The sequence below is a fragment of the Alligator mississippiensis genome, chromosome 5 (genome assembly GCF_030867095.1).
Source record: "Alligator mississippiensis isolate rAllMis1 chromosome 5, rAllMis1, whole genome shotgun sequence".
NCBI classification, from domain to species: domain Eukaryota; kingdom Metazoa; phylum Chordata; order Crocodylia; family Alligatoridae; genus Alligator; species Alligator mississippiensis.
This window is the reverse complement of record NC_081828.1, coordinates 187538554-187557522: the sequence shown is the minus strand read 5'-3', so window position 1 is coordinate 187557522 and position 18969 is coordinate 187538554. Positions and strand designations below refer to the sequence as shown.

Sequence of the window (18969 nt, the reverse complement as noted above, 5' to 3'; positions counted from 1 at the left end):
TTGTCTGCCTATGTCCTTAGACCAACATGGTTACAACCTACACCCCTGTACTTAATTCATTAGAGTTCTTTATTAAATGTATTTAAAAATGGTTCAAACCCCTGTGTGGAAATAGCTGGTTCACATCTATCTAGTTTAATTTGATAATTTTAGCATAATCCATTTGCAAAGCCAGTTAAATGTGCCCATGCAGATGTTTCAGCTATTTTTACCAAATTGTTTTGTTTTTTTCAATCAGTTAAAGTAGTGTGAGTTTTCTTAGGAGACCAAGAGAGGTCTGCTTTACTGTCTGTAGATGGGTGTCATTAAAGGTCACGTGTAAGTAGGGGTTTGCCTTGATGTGTTTACAAAATTCTGGCTATCTTTTTTGTAGCATCTTATGCTATAGTTGACTGCAGCGTTCCACAGTTTGCAAGATTAGGCCAATAATTTTGTATATTGCTTGGGGATCCTGTAGGATGAAGGGCTCTGAGGAAAACTTCCGAAATACCCAAGTCCTGTGGTCAAACATGACTTTAAGGTTTGGAATCTGGAATCCTTGCCTCCCATCTAAGTTGTTTTTGAGCCTATGCCCTAAATGTCCCTCATTTCTTAGACAATTTTGAAATGTTTACCTTCTATCTAAATATGCATTATTTATTATACATTGGATATTTGTGGGTGATTAAAAACAATGCTTAGATTTGAAGTTAGCCTGGGCAGGTGGTTTTAAATTAGGCCACAAGCAGCATTTTATATATTCAAAGTATTCCTTAAACTTTAGTTAGGTAATTCTGCTGATGCAACTGTGAGGGGAGTTAAGTAAGGTGATATTGTTCCCATTTTTCAGAGGGGTGGTATGACTTGAGCAAGGCGATACATTTTGAGTCAAGATGAGGATTAGGAGATGGGAAATCCTTACTTTGCAACCTTGTCCTCATTCTTGTGTCCCATATTATGCCGCCTATTTATTATGAGTTTATTACGTGTCATGAGTAAGAAAAAATAAGCTGCATCCACAATACATGATGATAGAGTAAAGAAAGAGCCCTGCTGCTTTCTCAGATTTTGTCAGAGTTCAAGAACAACATAACAGAACAAGAGGCTTTAATGATTCAGTGATTATCTGATGCAAATGAGTATGTGCACATGATAGACTTGTGTAGTATCTGCTTGCTTCAGAAGTAAATGGCTTTGCGCATCTTAGAACAAGGACCTGATATGATACAAAATATTTGGTTCATAGCTGAAACTTCTTGATTGGCATTTCAACTATTTGGAGAAAAATATACTTCGGAAACTTCCTAGTACTTCAGGTGCCTTGAAGATGCTTAGCTATCTTGTTAGAAAGCAATGAATTTTTTGTTTGTTTTTATGCAGCTTTGAATCAAATAAATCAATTGTTTTATAGAAAACCAAAAAATATGTGTGTGGCATGGAAAAGCCTTACTAAAGGAATAGGTTAGCAAGACTTGTCCTGAGTTATAATGGTAGGTTGGCTTCTGAGCTTCTGCCATTGTACAAAATATTTACTATAAAAGTAATGTTATAGACTTCTTGAGATAGTAGCATGAGTGCTATTAAAAACTTTTTGGATACTGTTACTTTATCTGGCTTCAAATAGTAACAGTAGTAAATTGATATTTTTGTGTGTTACAAATCTATGCTAAACGTTAAAAAAATCTATTTAGTCAGTGCATTTCACTTAATGTATTTTGTTTTAATGGGTCATATTGTTCTACCTCCATTATAAATGAATGATGCAAATTTATTTTCATTACTTCTCAGATGGAACCAAGAAACCTTGCGATAGTATTTGGTCCAACTCTTGTGAGAACATCTGATGATAACATGACACACATGGTGACACATATGCCAGACCAATATAAAATTGTAGAAACACTTATCCAAAAAGTAAGTGAATTCATTTCATTATTTTTAAAAGAATTACACAGACAGGCCTTTTCTTACTTGACCAGTCTGGGGTTTTTTGTCCTTTGAATTAAGTGTCATTTTTAGTGATGTCCACATTTGACTTTTCCACTTCCTGTTAGGTTTTCACGTGTTTTATTTTAAATTGTAGCACGACTGGTTTTTCACTGAAGATGATGGTGAAGAGCCGCTTGTAAGTATTGTGTTCTAATTACTTCAGTTTAGAACACAGTCCTGATATCCCTAAAATGTCTACACCTGCCTTATTGCACTATTGTATGCCTTGCTGTCTTGCTCTTCAGAAGCACCTTTCTAGCTTTCCAGCCCCTGCAGTAGTGAAAAGCTAAGCTATTGTTCCATGTCTTTTTGTATTAACCATAAGGCAATATGGGAAAACAAAAGAGCTCATGAGGAAACTGTCCTCAGGTGAATAATGCAGTTTTCTAAATGTTGTTGAATCATAACTCATTGAGAAACGATGATGAAGAGATCTTTGTTTATTAACTGTAGACAGCAGTTCAGGAGGACTACACTGTACAATCTCAGCCAGTCCCAAACATAGATCACTTACTCAGCAACATTGGAAGAACGGGAATATCTCCTGGAGATGTATCAGGTAACGCTTGCCTGGACAGTGTTAAGTCTGTAGGCTGGAATAACCTACTCTGTTACCTCACTGTAAATTTTCTATTTTCTTTTACTAATCAGTTGGTTTTCCCTCTTCTAAATGATCATAAGTACTTTTAAATGAGTTACAGTTGTGATGGCTGTGCACGGTACATCTTGGCAAACTTTGTTGACCAAAAGACATGTAACCATTGAAAGATAAGGCAAACAAACATACACACACTATTTTATTTATTCACGGTTATTCATATAATACTCATCATAAGATAAAACAGATACATGCTGCTGTATATAGTGGTTGCTGTGATGGCAGAAAGATTTATATTCTATATTGTTCTAATAGTGCTCCTTCCCAAAGTTAGGAATGCAGTTAAAATTAAATTTCACTTGTTTATCAACTGATGGACATTATTATAGGATATTTTGAAATATGTCTATATTAAAGCTGATTTTCTTCTGTTTATAAAATGCCATCCTGCTTGGCTAAGGACAAGTATTGTAGGCTCTCTTTTGGTGACTTTTTTCCCCTCACCGTATTGTTGCACTAACCTGGCATGTTGTTTCCCACAAATGTTATCCCTTTGTCTCTAGCTTTGTTTTAGTTTTTAAAGGGATGTTCAGCACTTACTGAAACAGTTACTCTATACTGATGTTGAAACAGGTGAAGTGGGAGGAGTCTATCACACGGTGATGTCACTAGTGGATTCTGTGATGTCACTGATGGACAGCTGGAACTGTAGGAAGAAGGAGGACTGTTGCCCACATTGTAGCTGCCTTGTCTGCAGAAACCCCCGTTTCTTGTAAATGCAAAAAAAGAAAAAAAAAAAGTTGATCTGTGCTGTAAATTTTCTTTTAAGAGTATTTTGAACAGATCAATGCTACTTTTTAAAAGTTTTTCTGCTGTTTCTTGTTATTTCTGAAGCAGACCCTGAGGAGAAATAGCATGGTATGGTCTACCGGTTTTTCTAGTCATAAAGCATTAGCCATGTGTCAAAAAGGGGTGTGGCATGGGGCTCAGCTCTTTAAGCCAGGGGAAAAAAGTCCCTAAAAAGTTGGAAAGCTTCAGTGTAAATATTTTCTAGTCATAGTGCTAGCCCTTTCCTACCCCCTTTATAACTGTATAACCTCAGTTCTTGCCAGAGAGTAAAATGATGGTTCATTTTTCATTTTAGAATAGCGCTTGTTACTGAACTACAAAACTGGTAGCTGCTGAAATCTAGCCTGTTAAAAGTAAAATTTTATTAGTATGTAGCTCACTCGAGGAATGCAGATATAAAATTGGGTTTTAGAACATAAAATCTTATGTTTAAAATTCAGCCCCTTACTTTATATAACTTTTAGCATTTTGATAAAATAAATGTAACATACAAGGATAACAATTTGTCACGAAGGCAGCCAAAAATACTGAGGTGTCAACTTTTGCATTGTATATTGTATCAATCAAAGAATACCCAGTACAATCCTGAAAAGTCTCTCAGCTGTGGACTTGCAGGGCTGTATACTTAAAACAATTGAAATAAACATTAGTATTTCTGTTTTTTATTTAGAGAACAGGGCTCCTTTGCCATTCCTATCATTGAGCTGGTTCTGCCTACAATTCACAGCATCCTTTCATGGCGGTGGCTTTCTGTGGTGCAGCTTGCATCTTTGTGAGCTCTGACTATCCACTCTGTTCTGGTTTTATTTGCTTTCATATTTTGTTCTGTGCTTGTCTTTTTTTCCCCATAAGTCCAGCATTGTCTGTTTGAAAAGCAAATCTTGCAGAGAACTGACCACACTTTTGTTTTTGATTTTATTGCACAGATTCAACAACTAGTGATTCATCAAAGTCTAAGGTAAATCCAATTTGTGAAAGTATAGCCTTTTTAAAGAAAAATTAAGATACGTATTGTTATATACAACTTGTCTTGTTGTACTGGCTGTTTATACATGCATACTGTATGGAGTGATGCCCAGGTTGTTAACAGAAGCAGGAAGCTATCCATAGCATTCCTTCACCAATTAGCTTTGAAGCAAACACTTGGAAAAGTTGTCACTCATGGAATTTGTCACAACTGACTCAGTAAGAGAAGCTTTAGACTGAAGCAACTTTTGGTTATAGTTGGAGTCTAATGGCTGTTAACTCTTTATATCACAAATCTAATTTAATTGAAGCAGTATGGTATTTTCCTGTCTCTTGTTAGCTTACTCATGATACCCAGACCCAAGGTTGCTGCTGGCAGCCAGGAGGGTCTGACAGGTGTGTTGCCACTAGGTTATGGGAAGTGATTATTCCCCTATATTCAGCACTGGTGAGGCCATGTCTAGCGTATCGTGTTCAGTTTTGGGGGCCACACTACAGAGAGGATGTGGACAAATTGGAGTGAGTCTAGCGGAGGGCGACAAAAATGGTGAGCGGGCTGAGGGACATGACTTGTGAGGAAAGCCTGAGGGAACTGGGCTTATTTAGTTTAGAGAAGAGGAGACTGAGAGGGGATTTAATAGCATCCTTCAACTACCTGAAGGGAGGTTTGAAAGAGTATGGAGCTAGATTGTTCTCAGTAGTGGCAGATGACAGAACAAGGAGCAAGGGAAGTTTATTTAGATATTAGGAAGAATTTTCTCACGAGGAGGGTGGTGAAGCACTGGAACAGGTTACCCAGAGAGGTGGTTGAAGCTCCATCCTTGGAGGTTTTCAGAACCCAGGTTGACAAAGCTTTGGCTGGGATGATCTAGTTGGGGTGGTCCTGCTTTGAGCCGGGGGTTGGACTAGATGACCTCCTGAGGTCCCTTCTAATCCTAACTTTCCACGGTTTTATGACAGGGGGTGAATCACTCTGTCTTCCCTGTATCTTAAGCTGTTCCTCTAAAGCAGTGGTTCTCAGCTGAGGCAAAACTGCCTCATGAATACGGCTGCAGCACATTAGTGCACTGCATTAGGGTTATCAAAAGCAGCCAGGAAAGCTGACTCATGCTGCAAGCCTTTCCCAGTTTTTGTCCATCCCACATGCCTCTGTTTCCAGGAGATGCTGTGGAAGGTTGGCCTAAGAAGGGTCGCAGCATGAACCATCTCTCTTGCCTGCTTTAGTGTTATCAGAGAACACAAATGCACATGTACCACAGCCCTTCTTGGTCTGGCTATGCACAAGATACCCAGGGCAGTTGTATCACCCAGTTGAAAATCACTGAGGTATATTGAGCATGGCAATGGTTCTTGACCAAGGGCTGCTGCTACATTCAGAAGGTTGTGGAGCAATGCCCTGATTCTGAAAACATTTAGAATCACTGCTCTAAATCATCTGCTGCTTGCTGTTTGAAGGCAGGATAATGGGCCAGATGAACCCGTATAGGAATTTTTATGATGTTTTCTTATGTGTCCCTCCTTCGGTGTGCATAGAATACAAGGGCGTATTCACTGATGATTACAGTTCCTGACTCCATGTGATATCAGGTGTTGTAGCCAAGGACTTCCAGGCAAAAGGACATTAGAAAACGCTACTTGGGTAGGGAAGCTATAGGTAAGACACTGGACACGTGACTCAGGAGGTTGGATTCAGTTCTTGGTACAATTATAGACTTCTTATGTGACCTTAGGCAAATAGTTCAATCTAGTATGTGCCTCAAGTCCTTAAATACATAACGTGGATTATATTTTTCTTTTCCTAGTGGCAGGAATAATAAAATCTTAGAAAGGCAATGACATAGATGCATAGATTGTAAGTGGCTAGAAGGGACCTTACAGGATCATCAGGTCCAGCCCCCCTGCAGTAGGCAGGAAAGACAAGTGGGGTCAGGTGACCCCAGCAAGATGACCATCCAGTCTCCTCATGAAGATTTCCAGGGTAGGTGATTGCACCACCTCTGGAGGGAGTTTATTCCACAGTCTGCACACCCTAACTGTTGAGAAGTTTTTCCTAGTGTTAAGCCTGAAACAGTCTTCCGGGAGTTTGTGACCATTACTCCTGGTTTTCCCCAAGGGTGCCCTGGTGATCAGTTGTTTGCTGAGCCCTTGATGTATTATTCCCCTAGCAGTAGCAGTAAACTGTATACTGGGATGATGGCTATACAAGTGGCTAAACAGATAGTCTGTAGGATGCAAATGAGCTTTCCACTTGTCTTTGGCTTATTGGGCATTTATAGATGTGCTCGGGAGGGGGGGAGGGGGGAAGTGTTAATTAGCGAGCCATGCTAATTAAAAGCACCCAAGCATGACGTGCATCAGTGTCCCTGTGCTGAAAAATGGTGGTGGGGCACTTCGAACTAAAGCTCATCAAACAAGCTTTAAAGTGCCCTGCCCCCATTTTTCAGCACGGGGCTGCTGATACACGACACTGGAGGCTGCTGGAGTGCATTGACTTACAGCACGTCGGAGCAGCCTTACTGTATGTGTATAGGAGCCCATTGTGTTCACTTACAGCACAGTGACTGCAAGTGCTGAGGAACTCAGCCCACCTGTGGATGAGTGAACTGGCTCCTGAATCCCCATCTTTGCTTCAAGTAGTTATGTATAGGGACCTACCTGAATCACGTTGAGGCAAAGGGTTTTTTGCAGCCTGCTTGCAGTTCACAGCCAATTTTGCAGGCCCTTCCCCTCAGCGCTGATTGGCAAAGAGACTCTGGCAAAGGGAGGTGGGACAAAGAGGCAGCCACCATCTTGATTGCTGGCTGCTTTGTGCTCTGCCCCTCGGTGCTGATTGGCAGAGAGACCCCAACAGGGGGAAGAGACAAGGGGGAAGCCGCCATCTCTGCTGCTTTCTGTGCTGCTCTGTCAGCTGGCACCTTCCCCTCCTGGCATCGAGGACCACTAGTTCCTATTGGGGAGCCAGCATTTTATTTTTATTAAGCTTTTAGTTTATTTTGCAGATTTTGTGGAGAATCCTGGATTTCATGGTTTACATGAAATCTACAAAACTGTGGATTTAAGTAGGTTCCTAGATATGTAATATTTATTTTAAGTTCTAATAAAAGTTGAGTAAAGTGTTACACCTCTAGGGCAGGGGTTCTCAAACTGTGGGTCATGACCCCCCAGCAACTTAAAAGGGGGTTGCAAATTCTCTTCCCTCCCTAGAAGCAGTGGTGCTGCCGCCGCGTGCTGTGCACCACTTCCCTGTGCCCAAGTCCAGCCGGCCAGCCACCAGGGCTCTGCTCCTCCCTCAGCAACCGGCCAGACTTGGGTGCGGGGAAGTGGCACGCAATGCACTGCAGCAGCACCGAGTGCTTGATGGTGGTGGCGGCCCAGCCCCTGTGCCACCACTTCTAGGGAGGAAAGAAAAGTTTGCAACCCCCTTGTTGCAGTATCAAAAAGTTTGAGAACCCCTGCTCTAGCAGAATGCTGTATACTGATAAATGATGGGTGACAATTGTGGAGGGCACCTTCTTTCCATGGAGGCACTAAGGTGCACTGTTGACAGCCCAGAGGTCACCAGTTTGCAGCCATGGCATAGCCATGTCAGATTCCAGTGAATCTGCAAATTCTGCTAAATACCTCGTCACAAGGACACAAAAAAGGAAAGGCCCTTTCTTCCATGCATGTCTCTAACACCAAATCCTTCATTGTTGAAGACAAGCGCATGGGAGGGGGAAAGGGAGTGAAGGGAGTTCAGTTGCGGGGGGTTTCAGCCCCTGCTGGAGGGTGGAGTGGGTGTATTGGAGGGCCCCCCCCACCTTGGGGTGCAGAAGGGTGCTCTACTACTACACCCACCTCACCCTCCAAAACTGGCTAGGGAACTCCTAGAATAAACTCCCTCTGCTCCCTTTCTCCTCTCCTGTTCTGAAACAGGGACAGGTTGGGAGCGAGGAGGGGCTGTTGCGAAGGCAGCCAACAGCTATATTTCCCTCCCCCCTGGAACCAGCAGTGAACTTCTATTTGTTCCAGGGGTCAGTGTGACGCAGAATGCTTCCTGCAAAGCGTTCTCAGTTACAGCGAGGAGCTGCACTTCTGTCTGCACCCATAGACTGCAGATACAATGTGCAAATAACTGATGTTTTCACTTGCTTTTGTTGAACTTCAAGCATAGCTGATCAGCCCTCGAAATACCTACCTAAAAGCTTCTGTGACTGATGTAAACAAGTGACCTGCCTTATTTATGTCATTATAATAATATTTCATATTTATGTGTAGTAGTGCCTACAGTGCACCAGGTCCTGGTCAGACATCAAAGGAGGCAAAGTCCTGACCCAGAGATTTGTTTTCTAAAAAAGATAAACAGCTATGGGAAGTTGAAGGGTATTGAATAAAGTGGTCAAGTGATGATTATGATATACTGCAAATTCTATTTAGTTTTTTAAGGTGACTCTAAAGGGGGAAAAAAACCCTTCAGTTCATCTACCTCCTTGTGATTTTTCTAAAGACAGACTGATTTTAAAAGAATTTACTTATTTTCTGTCAGCACTATTACTCTTGCATCCCAGGCCAAGAGTTTTCCAGTCTGGGCATGACAGGAATTTAATATGGAAGCAGGGTAGTTCGGAGGGAAGAGGATTGTGATTATGCTGTTATTTCCCCTCTTAAATAATTAGTTAACATTTGGAATAAAGGAAGCCTCTGATTAAAAAAAAAAAAAGAGGATGCTTGTAACCCCTCCAGTTAAATTAACAGTGAAAGGTCTCCAAAACCTACAACAACAGTCTTTTAGCAAAGACAAGACTGGAAGTGATATTGAAGGGGTTATTCCCCCTCTTCGGTCTGGTGTTAGTTTACAGGACTGCCAGCAAACGGAGCCTTTCTTCCTCACTGGTGTCGTAGTCGGAGGCAGGTAGGACTGGAATTAGTAGAGCTGACCGTGTGAAGGATTTTTTTTTTAGTTTGAAGAAACACAAGCAAGAGCTCAGTCTAGAGCCCAAGATACCCATGTAAAATATCAATCTAATGACAGCTTTATTTGTTTTAAATTCTAAACTTGCTCCCTGATTTCTATTTAAAACAGGGCTCCTGGGGATCTGGAAAGGATCAATATAGTAAGGAATTGCTTGTGTCCTCCATCTTCGCAGCAGCCAGTCGCAAGCGAAAAAAAACAAAAGAGAAGCCACCCCAAAGCAGCTCGGAAGATGAACTTGACAGCGTGTTCCACAAGAAGGAGCTTGCTGAACAATCTTGTGAAATGACAAAAGAGGATGCAACTAAAGGGGAATGTGAAAAAGGAAGAGATGCGAGAGGGAGAAAACAAAGGATGTTTGTTCCGAAGGAAAAAGAGAACAGCAGTAAAAAAGACACAAATGCTGCAAAGGATGACAAGAAGTCAGGAAGGAAAGAATGTGCCCCTTCAGAGGCTTCTTTGGCACCTTGCCACCAAAAGCACACAAAGTCGCCTGATCTCAGCTGCTGGGTAACCTTGCAGAAAGATTATCCTAAAATACCTGTTTCACAAGCCACCTCCCACATTGAGGAGACCGTGCCTGACTCTGACACTTCTTCCCAGGCTTCCCTGCGCAGACTCTCATGCAAAAAAGTAGCCAGCCCTGAAATTAAATGCAGTGAGTTTTTAGCTGCTTATGTCAGTTCTGTCACTTCAGACTACTCGGCCACTTCCTCTGCTGTGTACCTAGGTTCTGGCATGCTGAGCCCTGAGGTGCAGTCGGTGATGGAAAGCAAGGGAGACGAAGCTGATGATGAACAGAGTGAATTGATCAGTGATGGTCGACCCATGGAAACAGATAGTGAAAATGATTTCCCTGTCTTTGCTACAAGATCTGCTGCTGAAAGACTGTTGAGGGGAAAAATACAAGAAGTAGCAAAGACAAGTAGGAGGAACTCTGAAGAAAGCGAAATAAGCTGTACTGACGGAAGTTCAACGCCAAAGTTAGACAGCCGCAGACTGTTTAGTTCCCACAAACTCATTGAATGTGATACACTTTCAAGGAAGAAGTCTGCCCGGAACAAACTAGATGGTGAGGGTTTCGGAGATGCTAAAAATGAAAAGGACTTGCCTACTATGACCAAAATGTTTGACATAATGAAAAAAGGAAGATCAACCAGCAGTTTAACTACATCAGCTAGAAGTGAAACTGAAAAACAAGAACCTACATGGAGGCTCAAAATAACAGACAGGCTGAAACTGCGGCTGAAAGCATCTGCAGATGATATGTTTGGAATAGGAAATCAGAAATCTAGCTCTGCAGAGATCTCAAAGAAAAAGAACATCAGGCGAAGACATACACTTGGAGGGCAGAGGGATTTCCTTGAACTAAGTGTTTTGAATGCTTGGAAAGCTCAAGAGCAGAGTCAGAATAGAGAGAAGGAGTCCGAGTTTTCAGCTGTGAATCGGTTAAAGCCAAAATGTCCAGCCCAGGACCTTTCAATTTCAGATTGGCTTGCACGGGAGCGTTTACTCACTAGCACAACTGACCTGAATACGGGTGAAACTGGAGAGCCCAAACTTGAGAACACTAGCTTAGCAGACCCATCTCAGACAGAGATCCTTTCTTCTGCAAAAATGCAGACAAATGATGGCAATTCTAGCAATTTGACTTTGATCAATAGACCACCTCCTTCAGGATCACCTCAGCCACCTGACCAAGTAAATGGTGAAAGTTACCAGAACATGAACAAAAGCAACTTTAGCCCAGCAATTGATGCCCATCCTCATAAACTGTCTGGGACCCAGGTAGTCAGATCTCGATTCTACCAGTATCTTTAAAATGGGAAATATGTCCACTACAGCAATTCAATAGCTTATTGTTACACTGCTCAGTAACTGTGTATATATGTTTTCTTGTACTGTTGTTGTTATGCAGCCTTCATATGGGCTGGTTTCATCAATATGCACTGTGGAAAGTCTTCACAGGGCATTACTACAGCCAGAAGAACATAAAAATGTTAAAGTATAGATATATATATATATATATTTTAAGAAAAAGTATATTTGATGGCTGCATACAAATGTTGAACAGAGCATCTGATGCAACATGCTATGTAGTGTATACATGGTTTTATGACTGAGAGTTGGCTTGGCATTAGTATGCAGAAAAAATGTTCTTTTGGTTTAGTCACTAACAAGTGCCTCATCATGAATTCATTTGTTTTGTTAGGGTGCCATATTGTTAATTGTTAAATTAGAGAAACTAACTACAAACAAATGCATTTTATCTGTAAGAAATTTCATTACATTTTACAAATTTTAACACAGGTGGATACAGAGCTTCCATTCCTTAGGCATTCCAGTTGGATCTCTGAGTTTTATATTACAATTTTAATACAGTTTTTGAGTTTTATGTGACTTGAATTTTTAATCTTTCTGTAAAATAAGTAACTTAAATGTACATATTACATGTGTATCTTTTTTTCAGATACCAGATTTGATATAAATGTTGTAACATAGCCGTGTAGATAGTGGATCCTGGATGGAACTGGTTTCTTTTATTGAGAAGAATATAATTCTGCATGAAGACATATTGAATCCAAACCTGTATCTTGCCTGTGTGCACACCCACTTAAACACTGGAAATAAAATTGTTTTGTTGACTTTTTGCATGACCTAATTTTCATTCTAATGAGTGATTTTAAAATGGTTTGTGTACAAGTTGCAATGAGCAACTGTAGCAAATATAAAAAAACCTGCATTTATTGTCTAAAATGAGCGATAAGCTGTGTGGAACAAGGCACTTCCAAGGTTTGGGGTTGCAAAGTGTAAAGGATCTACTACTTCATCTACACATAGGATAAAGAACAGTGCCAAAAAGGTTAGTTTAGCACTGGGACTTAATGATCTTTCTTCTGATTTTTCAAACTTCATACTCCTAAACCCTACACTAAATTAAATTTGTTATGTGGTGAGATTTTTTTTTAAAATATTCAGTGTGTCTGGTATTATATCAAAAGATTACTACTCTTTCAGAACTGCAAGATACTAAATATCTTAATCATTAACCCTTTTTCGGTCTGCTAGCCAAATTGCTAGTTCAAGAGGGGGAGTGTGTTGGGGTGTATATCTGGGTTAGCTTGCTTTGGGCAGTTTATCTACAAAGACTAGCTTATGACTTGTGAAAACTTTACAGATGACCCTACCTTCATGTCAGACAACAAACCCTAGAGCAGGGGCAGGCAAAATATGGCCTGTGGGCCAGATCCAGCCCACCACATGCTTTCACCAGACCCACAGGCACCCACCAATTAATGCTACCCTGCCTAGGCCACGTGATTTGCTCCCACCCTTGTGCACAGGAGGGCCCTGGCCCAGGCCAGCATGCACAACTTCTGGGTGGAGCCATTGCTGCCACTGTTGCAGCTGCTGGGGGACCTGCTTGGCTTCTCTGACCTCCAGCTCCTTGTGTCCCTGCTGCAACACTTGCTCTGAGCAGCAGATAGGGAAGTGGTGGCGGGCAGGGGGGAAGCTGCAGCTGGGCGGGAGCGTGAAGCCTGGGGGTTGGGGCCCATGCCTAGTGGGGCGGTGGGACTTTTTGGAGCTTGGTTGGGCAGGATGTGGTTGTATCGGGTGTGAGGGAGGGTAGGGGGTTGTGAGGACTCCGCTACATTCCCTCTCCTCCACGGTGCACAGCTTCTGATCCCGATGGCGGCAGCAGCAGCAAGCGGCAGATCCTTGGGATGCTCATGGCTTATGATGATATAACATCATAAGCCATGGATGAGCATGGCTTATGATGAGCATGGCTTATATCATAAGCATATATACTAGGAAATAACATTTCCTAGTATATAACAGATATACTAGGAAACGCAACAGAATTTGTACCTTCCATGACCCCTTTTGGGCATAGCCCCCTTCAAAAGTCTAATCCTCAGACGTTATCACTGTTACCACTTTGAAATGGGAAGTGTTAACGTGTATTGTTGATAAATAAGGAATCAGCACCAGGAGCGCACACAACTTCTGTACCTGACACTAAAAAAAAAAACAAAAAAAAACCAGAATAATCAAGGAGTACCAACAGGCTTGGTTTTATAAAGAGCTGTTTTCTTTTCATTCAAAGTGCTAGCAACAGTCCACTGCAGTCAGTTTTTACCTTACTGCCTCTTGTGAAGAAACAAGCACGATCATTATTTCCGTGGAGAAAGTAACCTGAAGTTATTCATGCATCTTTGAAATCTGTAGAGGTAAGACAACCTTCCACTTTGACAGCAGCTAGGATGGATCAGAATGATTTCCATTTAAAAGTGCTTGTAGGTAATGACTAAAAACTGAGCTCTGAAACTATTCCCATCATTCCCAACTGGTTGGGAATCAAGAACAGTAAGGAATTAGTTACAGATGTTTTTAGGACTTCATTGTGCTGCTTCGTTCTACAACTGGTACTTTAGAGCCTTGATTATAGCACAACTTCCCCTCAAGAGAAAGGAAAAATTCTGATCTTTGGAGGGAGGCATCACTGAGTTTAATATTGTGGTTTTGGGGATGAGGAAGAGGAGTTTTTATTTGCACAGCCACACCCTCTGTTGGAGAGGGCAGCATGTCTGGGAAGGACATTGGGAGAGGAGGGAGGGATCTCCCTTCTTTCTTGGGGGCCAGAGGAGTGGGAGTGGGTAGGCATGGGGTAGGTGGAAGTGGCAAAAGTGGTTTTATACCTAAATGAGGTTGGGGGGGAACTGGCCAGAGGAGCCATTCTTAAGGCCTGGGAAGTGACTGAGAAGGCGTTTCAAGTTGTTTGCTACCTTTTTTTGTGGAATCTACTGTTGCTTCTTCCACATGGGTTGTTTTGTTGCACGGTTTAACATGAAACACTTGTGGTTTGTGGTGCTAGAAAGAGGTTTGCAGTGCCACAGACGCAATTTCTGCACGTCTGGATCCAGCCTAAGGTGCCATCCTGCTGTACCTTCTTTTTGTTATTTATTGGAAGCCACTCTAAACCTTTCTGAATAGGATGGGATATAAATCTAAATAATAGCTGAATGCAGTGAACTTTAGAGAAATGACTAGTAACACTTGGTTATCTTAAGGAAAGATTTGTGTGTGTGTGGACCGTTAATAATTTGCTCTCCACTGGACAAGGTGCAGCAACCTTGTTCTTGGCCTCACGGAGAATTTAACTGGATTTGGAGGTACTTTTGGTTCTTTTTGTTTGAAGGTTCTTGTTGTAGTTTGGTTGAAACCAAAATCTTAGTTAGAGAAATGAAGTGGCAAACTAATGAATAATGCATTTTGGGGACCTGTAGTAACTCCCAACAACTGTTTTTCCTTATAACGTAGTGATGAGAGTCTAATTTGGGGATTCCTTTTCTAAGTTCGGTGAACAACCGCACACCTTTCCATAGCTCATACCATTCCCTAGAGCACTGAAAATGAGGAGCCAAACCATGTCCCTGTCACCTTGTTACAGACTAGGAGAGATCCACCAAATGAAAACCTTTCGGTGACTGGCTCATATTACCTTTAGAAAATAAGAGGAGAAATGGGATTCTTCACAGCTGTGGACATCTTGAAAACAGACGTTGAGATGTATGTCCTCTGGGTGCAGCCTAGATCAAGGATACTAGCCCCGGCAGTGGGTGCTCCTGCTCCCTGAAATGGGTTCCCAATGGCAGGAGGGTGACATTGTGCCCACTACTGACAGTGCAGTATTGTCAACCTCACATGCTTAAGGACTGCAATGTTGAAATGTTGCCTCATTTCTTGCCCCCGACTTCCCCAATTTCAAATTTTTTTTCTGGTTTTTGAGCCTGTAGATAAAAGCTGCCTAACCACAATGCATGCAAACAGTTAAAACGGGAGGCATTTGTAAGTCTTCCATTTTATTATGCAACTACTCTCTTTTGTCTCCTTCCCTTCTGGGGGAGGCCTCGGGCTCAGGTCAGGCACTATTTTGACCTCCTGAATGGAGGGAAACCCAGCAGCCTGCCTGAGCTGAAGAACTGCTACCAATTGCGCTGCCCTCCCCTGCTGCAGACAAACCCATCTTCACCACTCATGGAAAAGGTTGGCCCCCATCCAGCCTGCATGTCCTACAAAGCCAGCAGACTTCTTTGGGCTGAAGAGTCTTCGTGCCCTCCCTTGTCCCTGCCCCAGCCCAGGCACTATCTTGGCCACCCTCTATTCAGGTGGCTAAGATGGTGCCTGGCTTGGGTAGGTGATGCTCAAGGGCATCTTTTGGCTTTGCGTTTCAGCAAGGGCTTTCCATTGTTTTCCTGTTCTGGATTTTTTTTCAATTTAGTGTTGTGTTTGTTGCACGGAGGGGAGAGTTATGCAGTTTAGGGGACAACCATTGGCCCTGCATGGGAGATATGGGGCGATTGGGGTTGGAGAGACATGGAGGGAGTCACCCCTGGGTGTGGAGGGGAGTGGGTGGGCAGTAGGGGTTAGAGGGGCTGTGGGAAGAGGTGTTGTGTAGCTTGCTGGCAGTGTTTCACTTATAGCCAATTAGATTAGAATTGCTAGGCAGCAGAGAGAGCTTCTGGGACATAAAAATGGTTCCTGCCAGGAAAGGAGTGGAGATAAGAATGGAGAGGAGTATCCAATCTCTAGTGAAGTCCTCAGGGCTGATCTAGCTCCCTGGTTGAGATCACCTCCACCACTCACAAAGTAATCTGTAGACTTCTGCGTGCCAGCATATAACTGGCTGTTAGCTTTATTTCTCTTGGACTGTTATCTATTTATTGATGGGTAAGGACATTCCTCCATGTCAGGGTGCTGTGCTAAGAATGTCTCAGGTTCCAGAAGATCTTGCAATGGGATGGTAGTGGCTCCACTCTGGGGTTTTAGATTCTGCTGCCATTCTTTGCAGCAGATGGTGGCATGGACTTCCTCCTTCCCCCCATGTTCTTTCCAGCTGCAAGAGAGAGGCTGAGTAGATTTGCTGTGATTCATTCACAGTAATTGTGGCAAACTCAGGGAAAGGCAGGTCTATAGCCAGAATGTCTAAGGTTACAAGAAACACCTTCTCCCCCCATACATAAACAAGCACATCTCATCCCAAATGGAACAGCTGTTCATTTTTGGTGACCTGCCCAGTGGGAGCAGAGCACCTGCTGAGGGTTCCTGGAGAAAACCCACCATAATTATAAAACAGCTGAAAAGCTTATGAGTTCCAGCCTGGCCTGAAATTCCATTTTCCAGGGCCTGCGCTGCAAAGCCTTCTAGCAGGGTAGTGAGGATGGGCTAGGAAAAAACAAATACTTGTTATAGGCCAGTTGGTGAAACTGCCTGACTGGGAAGGCCGGTATAATTCAGTTCCCAGCTTGCTGAATACCAATCCAAGGCTTTTTTTAGTTGTTCAGAGACGAAAAACTGCTAATCATCTGTTTTCTAATGTAAATGCAGGGCTCAGTCGTGCTTGTGCTCACTCTCTTGCTCTCTCTCATACACACCGTGTCTCATACTCATTTAATAGCTTTGTGTTTGAAGACTGTTAGTCTTATGGCCAGTCCACAATGTGCCCTGTCTGTATTGGCATATACTTGTAAATAATGACGACATTTTAAGTGGCACATTATTTTCTTATATATTCCCTCCAAACTAGTGCACATGTATAGCATCCTAATGGACACCTCAGTCCTGATTCTTCTGACTTGTAACAGTTCACTGTGTGTAACTGTTCACTGATGTAAAACTATTTGGCTGCCCTGGTGCAAGTATGCTTTCACAGAATGCCTAACCGAAGCTGACGAGTTCTTTAAGTTCCAGGTATTACAAGCCTCACTTGAGACAGGCTGCTTTTTGCCCACATGTTCTCCATTGGTGCTAGGGACAGAAGTTACACATAAACTGGTTTAAGTCATCAGAAATTGGTTTAAACCTGTAACAGAACAGAAGCTCAGTGCACATAAACCAGTTTCAAAATGGCTGAAACTGGTTTGAGATAAACCTGGTTGACTGTAGTATTAGACTTAACTGAGTTGGATCAAACCAATTTATGAAACTTCTGTCCCAGAACCCTTCCCAGTTCAAGTTAAATCACAGTCCCCCAGCATCCCAGCATGCTTTGCAGCCCTGGGCTGGGCTGGAGTGAGAGGGGGCGTGGGGGGGGGAGGCAGGGACTGACCCCCCCCCCCCCAGGCAAATCCTGGCTGGTGTCTGAGGCCAGGGACAGGGGTTAAACTCATCTTCTCCTGTGTAAAGAGCTGCCTGGCTGCTAAATTGACTGAATTAAAGTGAATGTGTTCCCAGTTGTTTCTCAGTTTAATCTCTGCATTTTAGACTAACTTGCAAAGACCTCGAGCTTCAGCCTCAGGCTTTTTGACTGTCTGTACTTAGCCTGGTAGATTAGGACATCAGCTACACACAACTTGTTGTGGTTGGGTGTTAAATAGTGTGTGAGACCAGCAAGGTCCATTTCATCTTGGCTACCCCCAAATTTAGCATGGCAGCAGCAAGAAAAAAAGTTGGAAAACAGGTGGAGTAGAGAAAGTGCCACGGAGCAAAAGCACGGTCAGGTCAATGTAACAAAGCTCGACACAGGAAGATCAAGTTTTGCTGCTGGAATGCATTTCAGTGCAAAATATACCAGTGTCACAAGGTGTAATTTGGCTCCCTTGCTCATTGCTTACTAGCTATTCCTTGATGGAGAAGGCATGCCAGGTTGCAAACAAAAGTAAAGGGGTCTAAGTTTTGGTGACTTTCCACCTAGGATCAGAATATTTGACAACTGTCCAAGAAAAAAATAAATAGTTTAATTATGGGAAGCAGCCACCCAATAATCCTTCATCAAAAAAAAGTGTGTCATGTAGGGTAGAATTTAACCCAACCATATCTGGGTATGACATACCATGCTGGAGATAACCAGCCTGTACTGTTTGTATTCATTGCATCATTTACAGAAATAAAATAGAATATCACTCTCTTCTGCTCTGCTTAGGCTGGTACGAGCCTTTACTTCTAGCTCCTCCTTTGCTTGAAAGGAGTTTTCCTTACTTAGTAAATGGCAATGTCAGTCCAGGGGATTGGGTTCAGTGATCACAGGTAAGTGCAGAACTTAACTGATTTGGGTTAAACTCGTTTATGAAACTTATGTCCCAGACCCCTTCCTGGTTCAAGTTAAATCACAATCCCCCAGCATGCTTTGCAGCCCTGGCCTAGGCTATGCTGTCTCCTCCAGAAAGCAGGGCTGGCTCTGCCCTTCTGCTCCCTAGCTAGAGCATGAGGGCTGGCTAACAAAGGGTCTGGCAGGGTGGGAAGCAAGCCCAGATGGTGATGCAGCCCAGTCTCCAGGGGGTGGTGACTGCCCACACTCCTAGACAAACCCCACCAGGGGTCTGGAGCCAGGGAGGGGGTGGTTAAACACCCCTTCTGCTAAAACTCACTGCAACTGTGAACTATAAATCCCAGAGGCACCTGGAAGCAGAAAGAGGAAGTAATGAGCAGTCCTGTGGAGTCCTGTTGCTATAAATTTGGACTGCAAATCCCAGAAACTTTAGGGGCAGCAGGAAGAGGAAGTGAACACACAGCCCATGCTGGCTACATGCCAGAGAGCCATGCTCTAGTGCCCCCAGCTTCTGGTCTGAGCCACTGCAAGAATGTGGCTGCATTTCCTAAATCAAAGGTAAATGTCTGTTCACTTCTGTTTCAA

At 42.8% G+C, this 18969-nt stretch overlaps 1 protein-coding gene across 5 annotated transcripts in view; it reads left to right on the top strand.

Moving 5' to 3' along the window:
- The window catches only part of ARHGAP21 (Rho GTPase activating protein 21), a 173611-nt gene extending 161634 nt beyond the window's left edge, over positions 1 to 11977 (top strand). For all 5 annotated transcript variants that reach the window (XM_059729087.1, XM_059729085.1, XM_059729086.1 and 2 more), the window contains 5 exons: positions 1768 to 1893; positions 2063 to 2104; positions 2422 to 2527; positions 4342 to 4373; positions 9444 to 11977. In XM_059729087.1, the coding sequence (XP_059585070.1) occupies positions 1768 to 1893; positions 2063 to 2104; positions 2422 to 2527; positions 4342 to 4373; positions 9444 to 11153 (2016 nt within the window). In that variant the 3' untranslated portion in view covers positions 11154 to 11977. The remainder of the gene's footprint in view (positions 1 to 1767; positions 1894 to 2062; positions 2105 to 2421; positions 2528 to 4341; positions 4374 to 9443) is intronic.
- The last annotated feature ends 6992 nt before the right edge of the window (positions 11978 to 18969 follow it).